General features: G+C 47.2%; 1 protein-coding gene across 5 annotated transcripts in view; it reads left to right on the plus strand.

Annotated features, from left to right (window-relative positions):
* TMEM164 (transmembrane protein 164) overlaps positions 1-12,633 on the plus strand; it is a 173,250-nt gene that overhangs the window by 134,471 nt on the left and 26,146 nt on the right. For all 5 annotated transcript variants that reach the window (XM_043570780.1, XM_043570783.1, XM_043570779.1 and 2 more), the window contains one exon: positions 2,689-2,767. In XM_043570780.1, coding sequence (XP_043426715.1) covers positions 2,689-2,767 — 79 coding nt within the window. The remainder of the gene's footprint in view (positions 1-2,688; positions 2,768-12,633) is intronic.

A 12,633-nucleotide genomic window follows, 5' to 3' on the forward strand; every position in this document is an offset into this window, starting at 1 on the left:
AGCTTGGTTTCCCAGGCCTGTTTCAGGGGGAGGGAGGTCAACTCCCGTAGGTACCCGAACGTTCAGATTACAGCCAGAGTGTTGGACCTTCCTGGGACCTTTTCCTCCTTGCCTGTTTTCTGGGTGAGCACAGTCAAGGCAGTTAACCCTTTTGTGCCTTGGGTTCCTCATCTGTCAGATGACACTTGGCCTGCCGGCCTCATGGGGTTTTTGAGAGGAATGAGGAGGGTCATGGATATGGAAATGGTTGAAAAAGCATGAAGCAATACCCAACTCAAGATGGTAGGGTGATCCTGAATCGTATGACTATTGAGGGTCCAGTATGGACCCCCGAGACCTCCAGAGCTCATGCGGGTGATGCCCATTGTCAAACCTTTTCTAGCTATTCCAGCATGATCTGCAGAGCCACGTGGAACTTCATCTCTTTTTCTGGGATTTTCACATCCGCCTGTGAACATAAAAGAGTACTTGGGCATCATCTGGGTCCGTGGGCAGTTTTCCTTCTGCGTGGGTTTTTCTTTCTTTCTTTGTTTAAAGTTTATTTATTTATTTTGAGAGAGAGAGAAAGCGTGAGTGGGGGAGGGACAGAGAGAGAAGGAGAGAGAGAGAGAATCCCAAGCCCAATGTGGGGCTCGAACTCACAAACTGTGAGATCATGACCTGAGCTGAAATCAAGTTGGAAGCTTAAACAACAGAGCCACCCAGGCACCTCTCTCTCTCTCTCTCTCTCTCTCTCTCTTTCTCTCTCTCTCTTTTAATGTTTAATTTATTTTTGAGAGAGAGAGAGAAAGTGCACGAGAGAGAGAGAGAGACAGAGAGAGAGCACGGGGAAGGGGCAGAGAGAGAGAAAATCCCAAGCAGGCTCTGCTGACAACAGCAAGCCCGATTAGGGACTTGGACTCAGGAACCGTGAGATCATGACCTGAGCCAAAGCTGGATGCTTAACCCACTGGGCCACCCAGATGCCCCTGTGGGTTTTTATTTTCAAGGGCCGGAGCCAGCATCTCTGTTCATGGTCTACAGTCATCACAGCTGCCATTCTGGGGGGCTCTGCCATCTTTTGGTTTTAGTCCCCGGCACAAGGCATGCTCGGGCTCTCACGCCTGGGGAGCCCATAACTGCCTCCTCTCATTAGCATGCAGTCTTGGTTCTGTGCTTGCCTTGTAGGGAATAAGGAGGCAGTGGACCCTTCCCCTGGGTTTTCTTGTCTCTCTCGGCTTCCATCTAGGGGTGTGCGTCTGTGTGTGTGTGTGTGTGTGTGTGTGTGTGTGTGTGTGTGTGTGTATTGCAGGCTGTGTAAGCCCCAGAGGCCAGGCCTCTTGCCAGCTGCTGAAGTTTTTTTCCCCCAGAATTGTGTTAGCCACCCAGCTATTTGCATTCCTAGCCCTCTGCCAAAGTCAGTGGCGCGGTCCCCATGCCAGGTGGAAACCGCGCTCTGCTTGGGTAATCCAGGGCTTCCATTTTGTGAGGGATGGGAAACAGCAGTGAGTGAGCAGGCGTGTTGGGTGGAGGGAGGGTGGGGCTGCTCCTTTTGGCACACCATGTCGGAACTGGCCCAGCTGCTTGGTCTTCACCCAAAAGTAGGGCTAACTCTGGACTGACCCCAAATATCCAGTGGGGAAACTCTTTATTCTTGGATCTAGACCAGACCAGGCCTAGCAATTGCCTTTTTGTTTTTTATTTTTTTGGAAATCTGGAAAATGGGACTAATAAATCCTATGCCGCACATTTTCCATGTCAGATGAGAAATAAGCTTTTAAATCATTCACCACCTTGGGGCGTTCGGGTGGCTCAGTGGGTTAAGCATCCGACTTCGGTTCAGGTTGTGATCTCATGGTTCGTGAGTTTGAGCCCTGCATTGGGCTCTGTGCTGACAGCTCAGAGCCTGGAGCCTGCTTCAGATTCAGTGTCTCCCACTCTCTCTGACCCTCCCCTGCTCACGCTCTGTCTCTCAATAATAAAGCAACACAAAACTGGGGTGCCTGAGGGGTTCAGTCGGTTAAGCATCTGACTATGGCTCAGGTCATGATCTCGCGGTCCCTGAGTTTGAGCCCCGTGTCGGGCTCTGGTGCTGACAGCTCAGAGCCTGGAGCCTGTTTCAGATTCCGTGTCTCCCTCTCTCTCTGACCCTCCCTGGCTCGCGCTCTGTGTCTCTCTCTCAAAAATAAACAAACACTAAAAAAATTAAAAATCATTTACCACCTCCTCATCTGGAGCAAGAAGTGACATTACATTGTGTTTTCTCAAGCTATTCTGCAGAATACTGAGTGTTCTTTGGGGAAGAAAAGGCACTGGCTAAGTTTGGGAAACACTGGATAAACAATTGTTAGCAAATTCTGTAGTGGCAGAGACCACCCAGATCCTCAGTATACCACGAATAGCCGTGGTGAATCTCCTGGGGATCTAGTATATGCAAAATTTCTTACATCAACTGGCTGCTTTCTTTTAGTGAAATGTTTTTTCAAGTACCATCGCTGCCAAACGTGCTTTGGAAGATGCCGGGCCGAGGTCATAAGTGTATATTCATTTTATTCTTTTTTTTCACTGTGATTGTGAAGGGACGTGAGCACTTGCAATGCATGGCTTGGCTAAGATGTAGGTCCTAAAGAGCAAGGGCGGTCCACTTTAGAAGCTGTTGACATAAGTGCTTCCTGCTCTGTGACGCCTTTCTCCCTCCTGTCCTTACAGCTCCCCTTTGAATTGGAGATTTACTACATTCAGCATGTTATGCTCTACGTGGTGCCCATCTACCTGCTTTGGAAAGGAGGTAAGCCCCCCCCCCACCCCAGCACACCGCCAGTGCCACTCCCACGCCTATCCACCCCACACCTAGCTGCTCCCACGCCTAGCCGCCCCCACGCCTAGCCGCTCCCACACTTAGCCACTCCCCCACCTAGCTGCTCCCTTCTGTTCTGGGGAATCCTCATGTATTGGATGCCCACCAGGATCTTGAGCTACTGCCAGGCTGGGTTTCTGCAGTATCCTTTATGCCACACACCAGGGGGTGAGCAGATGGGCGTGGATAAGGCCTGCAAAGAATCTGGGGGCTTTTCAGAACCCCTGTTTGTGCCTTGTGGGTAAGCACGCTGCTGCTGTGTGTCCTGGGGCCTAGGCCTCGGGCTCGTTGTCTGTGGTGACATTGGGTTTGCATGGAAACCCCCGCAGCCCCGATTCTGTCACTCACATGTTCTGTGCCTCCCCCGTTGCGTCAGTGTGCAGTATAGGGTAGGAGGAGAGAAGGAAGCACTCAGCCCTGTCGAGAGCAGGACCTTGTGCTCTTGCTTATTGTATCCATCCTCTCAGAACCAAAGAAGATATTGAGAGGGGCAAGAAGTTCAGGGACTGTGAGGTTCTAGGGCTGAGGGAAGAAGCAGGTAAAAGAATAGTGACCACCGTGTAAAACAAACCATTGACAACCTTGATCTTGTCATGAGGGAGAGACCTCCAACTTGGTAGAGATGGCCTTGAAAGGAAAGCTGATCTCTTTGTGACCTCACAGTGACCCTTAAGTTATCCCCCCCCCTTCTATTATGTGGTAGATGAGAGGGGACTAGCCTCTCTGTCTTGGTTGCTGGGACTTCTCTGGGGGACCAACGCCACTATCGCACCTCAGGCCACCAAGGCTTTCATTTCTATCACGTTGAAAATGACACGAGGCCATGTGGGCCCTTAAAGCCACTGGAAGATGGTTTGGAAGTTGTGCTTCCTCTAACTCAGGAATCCTGGCAAATCTGAAGAACTTTTGGCAACCTGGGGACACATTGGAGGACGGGTACCGTTGCTCTCGGTGGAGTCTCCTGTCAGTCAAGAGATCTGCCCCCCTGTGCCCTGATTTCTGTCAGATAGCATTTTTTCTTAGGACTGGTCTCAATGTTCTTTGAGGCTGTTTTTACCCTGTGCAGCCCCTTGGGGGGTCTCACAGACTCAGAGAGCACCTTCTTTGAATTTGCTCTAAATGTACTGTTTCCCCCTCTAAGCTGTAGGGCAAGTCTCCATATCCAGGAGACGTGTGCCATTTTTCAGGTATGCCTCCTGTGGCACAAGAAGCAGCTTGCTAATAATATTCAAGTCTGGGGGATACACTCATTCTGAATAGAACCAGGCAGGCAGCTATCTCTGCATTCCAGAAGCAACCCCCCTCTCCTTTCTGAGGGATGAGATGCAGGTTTTGGCCCAATGTGCATGGCCATTAGTTAAACCTACTTGGCTCCGAGGTGCCCGTAAAAATCTGTTAGGTAGCTGAGCCAGACTATTCTGAGATGGAAAATACCAAGTAGCCATCCCCAGTACCCCCTCCCCACAAAAAACCCCTCACAGTCTGGGAAGCTGCAGCTTCTAGAAGTGCTAGGTTCCACTGCAGCCTTCTGTTGAATCTGTCGCCACACTGTTTGGGGTAACTGAGCCGAGGAAGCAGGGATGCCAAGGCTTAATTCCAATTTATTTCTCACTGTTAGTGATTCTTTCCTCTTTCCTCTGGTGCCTGGCCCAGAGTAGAGGCTGTAAAAACAGTAACGGTAATAATAGCCACAGTAAATATCAGCTTTTTATTGAGTGTTTCCTGTGTGTGAGATACTTTGCTAGGCACGCTTTGTGTGTTTTCTCATCCAACTAACCCTGGTGAAAATGCCCCTTCTACAAAGGAGAAAGCCAAGGCTCAGAAATGTTAGGTACCTTGCTCACAGCCATCAGTAGCAGAGCCAGGATTCAAAGCCTGGCCTCGATTCCCTCTCAAACCAGTCCTTTTCTCCGCATACCTCATTGTCCTAAAAGGCATGCACCTATCCCCTAACCACACAGCAGGTTGGGAGTCTCCCCTCCAGCCCCCCCAACATGTATTTGTTGAACACTTACTACGAACCCAGCATTTGTACTAGGGAATCAGAGATTCCCTGATATAGGGAGTCTGTGCGGGAAGAGAGCCTTGGGAGTGTAAACCAGCAGGGATAAGTGCGACAGAGGGCGCCATAGGAACAGAACAGGATTTATTTGTCACCACTTCTGGGCTCTTCAGAAGCCTTGGCTTCCTTTCTGGCTCTTTGCTGTCATCTGCTGTTCATTTGGGGGAAATTATATGCACTTAGAGAAAAGTCTGGTTTTCCTAAGGCTGGTTTCAGTCTTTGGTCCCGAGTCTCAGACCTGGGCCTTGCAGAGGACAAATTGATCTGGAGTGAGCAGTGGGAAGATGATTCTCTGTAAATCAAAAAAGCTGAGGGTTTAGGGGTTCTCTTTCCTAGAAGTCTTGTGATTTTCCAAAAGTAACTGACTTTGGAGTTTATACCCAAGGCAAGACAGCTCTCCTGTAGATACCTCCCATGGCCAGGAGCCCTGTTTTCCTGAAAGGCAAAATTGTGCTGCTTTCTGTGGCCTGGGTGGGGGCGGAGTTCAGTAGTACCTAGTGGGATCCCCTCCCTCCTTCATTACTACAGTCCTTCAGCATGGCCGTAGTGACCGTGATATCCTGTGTCCACACTGTTCTTTTTTTTATTAAAAATGTTTTTAATGTTTATTTTTGAGAGAGAGAGAGAGAGACAGACAGACAGGGTGCCAGTGGGGGAAGGGCAGAGAGAGAGGGAGATGCAAAATCTGAAGCAGGCACCAGGCTCCGAGCTGTCAGCACAGGGCCCGACGTGGGGCTCGAACCCATGAACAACCTGAGTTGAAGTCAGACACTTAAGCAACTGAGCTACCCAGGCACCCTTGTCCACACTGTTCTTTTCTTCCTCCAGCCTTCCTTTTTATTTCTGTTTCCTTTCCTCCCAGCTCTTTGCCTTTGGCGCTCTGGAACTACACTTGACTCTTGAACAGTGCGCAGGTTAGGGATGCGACCCCCCCCCCCCCCACAGTCTAATAGCCATGTATAACTTTACTCCCTCAAAACATAACTACTAATAACCTTTCATTGACCAGAAGCCTTATTGATAATGTAAACAGTGGAAGAACACAGATTTTGCATGTTATATGTATTATGTACTGTATTCCTACAATAAAATCACCTGGAGAAAAGAAAATGTTATTAGGAAAATCCTAAGGGAGACAAAATACATTTACTGTACTGCTCTGTATTTATCAGTAAAAATCTGCACGGGAGTGAACTTGCAAAAGTTCAAACCTGTGCTGGTCAAGGGTCAGCTGTATATTTTTTATAACCCCCAGCCCAACCAGCTCTTCACAGAACACCAAGTCCTCCCGTGTCTTGCCTGGAGCTCCCCCCAATGGAGGCTACTCTTCCTTTTCTGCCCCCTGTGCTGTCGAGCCCCCCACTGTCTCCCCCCAGACTAATATTTCATCTCTCAGGTGGAAGTGCTTTCTCCTTTACCATTCTCTCCACCTTTTCTTTTCACCACTACCACCACCTAACCCTTCATCCGCTTCCCCCATGTTCCTAGATGCCTTTGGCCCTGGTGCTCAGTATTTCCATTACAACTCTGGCCAGCATTGGGAGAGGCTTCCAGGGAAGACCACTCGCCCCACCCAGCTTCTCAAAGTTTGGGTGTCTCCACCTCAGTGACTTCTGTGTCTTCTTCTCTTCAGCTGACTGACTTTGCCCCCCTTCCCCCCGAAACTCCTCTGTCTGAGATCATTAGCCCCTGCATCCCTTTCTGTGACCCAAATCTCTACTCTTTTCAGCCTCCTCCCCTCAAGCTTCCTGTCCTTCCCACTCTTGATAGATGTACCCCCAACAAATGACTGGGAAAACAGAGATTTCCAGGTGCAAATTCCCTCTGTTATTTCCCTCTGCTCTAAAAGCTGCTTCACCCACCCCTGTCCTGACATCATTCCCTGTCATCTTGGAGGAAGTGGTTTTGTGGTAATCTCGCATCCCTTCCCCTCGTCCAGAACTTCATTCCATCAAGTAGTCAGTGACTTGTCTCCTGGATTTCAACCCTTTCTTCACTACTGGCTTTTTGGCCAAGAAGGATGCCGAAGTCTTCCCCTTATAATTTTTTTTTAATGTTTGTTTATTTTTGAGAGAGGCTGGGGGAGGGGCAGAGAGAGAGGGAGAGAGAATCAGCAGCGAGCCGGATGCACGACTCGATCTCACAAACCATGAGATCATGACCTGAGCTGAAATCGAGTTGGACATTTAAATGACTGAGCCACCCCGGCGTCCCAGCATCTTCAAAGATTAGTCCAACAAGATTTCCTAAACCTCAGTTCTTTGGGTGTGACAATTCTTGCCTAATCCACAGTGTCATCTGTATTATTATGTCTATGATATATGTCCTTAAATATACTAATTTTTCTTTTTCCTAAAATATCTTTCTGCTCTATGAAATCCTGGATTCAGTGCGCTGGTTACTTATTTTAATACACTTAAAATTTTTTTTAACGTTTATTATTTATTTTTTGAGAGAGAGACAGAGCATGAGCAGGGGAGGGGCAGAGAGAGAGGGAGACACAGAATCCGAAGCAGGCTTCAGGCTCTGAGCCACCAGCACAGAGCCCGACACGGGCTCGAACCCATAAGCTGTGAGAACATGACCTGAGCCAAAGTCAGATGCTTAACTGACCCAGGCACCCCTTACATGTTTAAATTGGCATTCAATTTCCTCTTCCCTGACCTATGTGTTCCTCTCATGTGTTCATTTTTCCCTTATGTTATTGGCCTTTTTAACAAAATTGAATCTTAGGAGCTCTTTATATGTAACTTATATATTTTACATATTTGTTTATATTTCTACATAATATAAATATATGTTTACACATTTCTATATATTTTTCCGTACAAGTTTTTCTAGATAATATAAATATCTTTCTCTATAATGTAAATATTTTTCTGTGTATTTCTATATAAATATTAGGAGTTAACCCTTTGTGATCTGCGCTGTAGATCTTTTTCCCAGTTTTGTCATTTGTTTTTTTTTTTTTATCTTCTGATTTATTTAGGTAGGATGTTTACATCTCTATGCAATTTAATTTATTTTTATCATATAGCTTCTGAATTTTGAGTTATGGTTAGGAAGTCCTTCCACACCCCGAGGTTATAAAAAATATATCCTGGGGGCGCCTGGGTGGCTCACTCGGTTAAGTGTCTGACTTCAGCTCGGGTCATGATCTTGGGATTCATGGGTTCAAGCCTCACATCACACTTTGTGCTGTTGGTTTGGAGTCTGCTTGGGATTCTCTCTCTCTCCCTCTCTGCCCCTCCCCCACTCATGCTCGCTCTCGCTCTCTGTCTCTCTCTCCCTCTCAAAAATAAATAAACATCAAAAAAAAGAAAAATCCAGGATGCCTGAGTGGTTCAGTGGGCTGAACGTCCAACTCTTGATTTTGACTCAGATCATGATCTCGTGTTCCTGAGATCGAGCCCCATGTCGGGCTTTGTGCCGCACATGGAGCCTGCTTGAGATTCTCTCTCTCCCCTCTCTCTCTGCCCCTTCTCCACTTATGCTCTCTCTCTCAAAATAAATAAAATAACTTAAAGATATATATATATATATGTATATATATATATATATATATATATATATATATATATATAATCCCATATTTTCTTTGCCTGTGTTAATAGTTCCATTTTTTTTAACCTTTAAATCTTTCATCCACTTGGAATTTATCCTGGGATACAGTGTGAGATAAGGATCCAATTTGATTTCCAGATGGCTTCTCATTTGTCCCAAGACCATTGAGCAAATAGTCCGGCACAATCAGGTGTGCTTGCGGGTAGTACCATGCTGACCGATGTGAAGAGTGATCACTGTTCTCTGCTTTTTTTACCCACCTAATTGTTCCTGAAGTCCATTCTCTCCCTGCCTTGGGCTGGCCCTTCCTCATGTCGCACCTTAGCCATGACAGCTGGCTCTGTGTGGTCTCCCCAGCTCCCCCTACCAACAACCTGTCCCTGTAGCTTCCAAAGGTATTTTCAAAGCCCAAATAGGATCACAGCACCTCCCTATTTGGAAACTTTCAGTGGCTCCCCCTTGTCCCCACAGCCCAGTGCATTTTGCAGGCCTCTTCTCTGTATGTTCCTCCCTTCCTTGTGTTCTGAACTTGGGTATTACCAAGATCCTTAGGGACCTCCCCCCCCCCCCACCAAGTTTACCGTTTAACTTTCCTGCCTCTGCGTCCTGAAGATGCCATGACTTCTGCCAGGAACGCCCTTCTCCAGCTTGGTGGCCTGGAAAGCATTCATATTTCCAAACTCAACCTCAGCCGCTAGCTTCTCCAGGCAGCCCACTGGAACTGTTCTGTGGCTGTCCTTCTGCAGTGCACGTGTGAGACATGCCTGTCTGCCTAAGGACAGGAAGTGTTCTTTACTTCTTAGTATTTCAGGGCTGAATGAATGAGGACCTATATAGATACCCGCACACTGCACATTTTACATATCTTATTATGCATCTTAGAAGCTGGCATTTATGTGCATTGTTCACCAACTAGGCACTGGGTAAGTGTTTTACTTGCATGACCTTGATCTCTCATTTAATCCCTATAAGTCCACTAGCACATGATCTTGGATGAGAAAAAAAAAAATCACGTCTTCAGCTGCATTAACTCCAATTGACATCTAGCATTACTTTCAGTGCTGAAACGTAGGCAACAAACCACAGCTTTAGCAGCACTCACGGATGTTGTCGTTAATGTAAATCAGTTTCTCCTCCTATTACAGCTGCTGTAGGGATTTCAAAAAATCATTGGCACCTCCTCATTACCTGCAAATGTAAAAACCTTAATTTTTAAAAGTACTTCGACAATTATTTCAGTGTTACTGTTTGCTTTTGTTATCCTTTTTTATTTTGTATACTTAAAAAGATTTATTCTGAGGGGCACCTGGATGGCTCAGTCGGTTAAGCGTCTGACTTGATTTCGGCTCAAGTAGTGATCCCAGGGTCATGGAATCGAGCCCTGTATCAGGCTTCATGCTAGGTGTGTGGAGCTTGCTTAAGATTTTGGGGCATCTGGGTGGCTCAGTCGGTTAAGCATCGGACTTCAGCTCAGGTCACGATCTCGTGGTTTGTGAGTTCAAGAGCCGTGTTGGGCTCTGTGCTGACAGCTCAGAGCCTAGAGCCTGCTTCGGATTCGGTGTCTCCCTCTCTCTCTGCCCCTCCCCCACTCACACTCTGTCTCTGAAAAAAAAAATGAATAAACGTTAAAAAAAAAGATTCTCTTTCTGCCCCTCCCCTGCTCATTTTCATTCTCATTCTCTCTCTCTCTCTCTCTCTCTCTCTCTCTCTCTCTCTCTCAAAAAAAAAAAAAAAAACCTTTTATTCTGAGAGAGGAGGCCCCAAATCAGCCATGGGGTCCACAGCACCACAAAGGTCAGGAGCCCCTGCACTAGACTTTCAACTGGCATTAGAAACCAGGCAGACAAGCTTCACCACCACCCAGTGCTGCTCCCCCATGTTGTCGCTGAGTTCTGACAGACTGTGAGTTCGAATCCTGATTCTGGCACTTAGGTGAGTGCCTTAAACCTCTCTGCATCTGTTTTCTTATTTGTAAAAGGAGGGTAGGACTAGTACCTACCTCACAGGTGTGGCGTGAGGGTTTACTGAGCTCATATATAGGAATACATAGAACAGTGCCTGGCGTGTGTTGTGTTGCAGACTTTTATTATTCACCCCTATAACACGGCCTCTTATTAATTACACATCTGTCTTCCAACTGGACTGTGGGCTCTTGAGGATTCTTCCTTGCCTGATTCGAAAGTGACAGAGCCTTGCACCTACTGAACGTACGTTTGTCAGCAGGTTTAACATCGCCGGCGTCCCTCCTTTTAGATGCCTGTTTCTCCTTTAGGCTGTGTGACACTCCTGTCTCCTGGTTCTCCTCCTCTGGCTGGCTGTCTTTGGGCTCCTTTGCTCTGCCTGTCCCAGAGGTCCCAGGGTTCTCCATCCATAGATGTAACTGAAGGCTCGAGAAACACCACAGCTACTTCAAAGGAAACATGTCTACAATCAGGATTCTCAATTCCATACCCCTTCTTCCCACCTACTCTTCTTCTTCCTCCATTTCCTATATTAGCGGCTCCACCATCCACCCCCCCAGGGCCAAAGCCAATATCCTAGCCAGAAACTTTCTGGGTCCCTTCCTCCACCTCATCCCTTATGGCAATCAGTTCAGGCGTTCTGACGATTCAGATTCTCAAAATGCTTGCAAATTCAGCTCTTCCTCTCTCTTTCCATCACCCCAGCCCTAGCACAGGCTCTCGGCCTCTGTTGCCGGGACTACTATGTTTTCTCTCTCCTCTCCCTGCCCTGATTGGCCCCCTGTGTCTCACCCAGTCTCCAGAATGACTTCTCTAAGGAAAGAACAATTGTGATCAGGTTTTGCTCCCCTGCTTAAAAATCCTCTCCTTGGGGCACCTGGGTGGCTCAGCCGGTTCAGCTTCCGACTTCGGCTCAGGTCATGATCTCACGGTTCCTGAGTTCGAGCCCTGCATTGGGCTCTGTGCTGACAGCTCAGAACCTGGAGCCGGCTTTGGTTTCTGTGTGTCTCTCTCTGCCCCTTCACCACTCATGCTCTGTCTGCCTCTCTCTGTCTCTCTCTCTCTCTCTCTCTCTCAGAAATAAACGTTAAAAAAAATTAAAAAATCCTGTTCAGGATGCAGACCAAACTTCTTCACGTGGCATTCAAGATACTTACATTTGACCCTTATCTGTCTCACTTTTTAAAAATTAATTTATTTTTTAAATGTTTATTTTTGAGGGAAAAGAGTGTGAGCGGGGGAGGGGCATAGAGAGAAGGAGACAGAGAATCCGAAGCAGGCTCCAGGCTCTGAGCTGTCAGCACAGAGACCAATGTGGGGCTCGAACCCATAAGCCGTGACATCATGACCTGAGCTGAAGTCAGACGCTTAACTGAGACACCCAGGTGCCCCATTTTTTTTCTTTTAAAGACGCTTAACCGAGACACCCAGGCACCCCCTTTTTTTCTTTTAAAGTTTCTTCATTTATTTTGAGAGAGAGACAGTGTCAGTAAGGGAGTGTCAGAGAGAAAATTTCAAGCGGACTCCCCACTGCCAGCACAGAGCACGGGGCTGGAACCCACTAAGCTCTGAGAACATGACCTAAGCCAAAACCAAGAGTTGGACGCTTAACCTGCCTCCCAGGTGCCCCTTATCTGTCTCTCTGACCTCATTTCCCATCACTCAAGTTTCAACTCCCATTACTTTCCCTTCTAAGTGAACAAACCTGCTGACAGATTTGCCCCACGTGCCTTCACTGCCATGTCCACGCACGCAACGGCTTCTCTACCTAGAGCCTGGCAAACTCCATGTCCCCCTTTAACATTAGCTCAGCGATGCTGCCTCCACGCTGGAGCTGTGTGTGACTTCCCTAGGCAGCCTAAGGCACACTTTCCTGAACATTGTTTTGAATCTGCATACCTCAAATGTCCTAAAGGCCTCATCTGATTGTTTATCTGTGTTTTACCACTAGGTGGCAGTAGCCTCATCTTTTCGTCTTTCCAGGAAATGAGGCTCTACAATGAAGATCACTTTTAATTTAATTTAAATTACTAATACTAAATAATTCAATTGATAGTACCGTAAAACCGTGGGTTGTTTGTAGCTTGTTCTGCGAGTGTTCCACAAGACAAGCAAACATTTCTAATCAATTTTAACTTGATAAACGAGCGATGTCTTATGATACAAGTAGTATGTGATGCCGAATATCACATGATCACAATTAAGCCAGT

Source organism: Prionailurus bengalensis, chromosome X, assembly GCF_016509475.1.
Source record: "Prionailurus bengalensis isolate Pbe53 chromosome X, Fcat_Pben_1.1_paternal_pri, whole genome shotgun sequence".
NCBI classification, from domain to species: domain Eukaryota; kingdom Metazoa; phylum Chordata; class Mammalia; order Carnivora; family Felidae; genus Prionailurus; species Prionailurus bengalensis.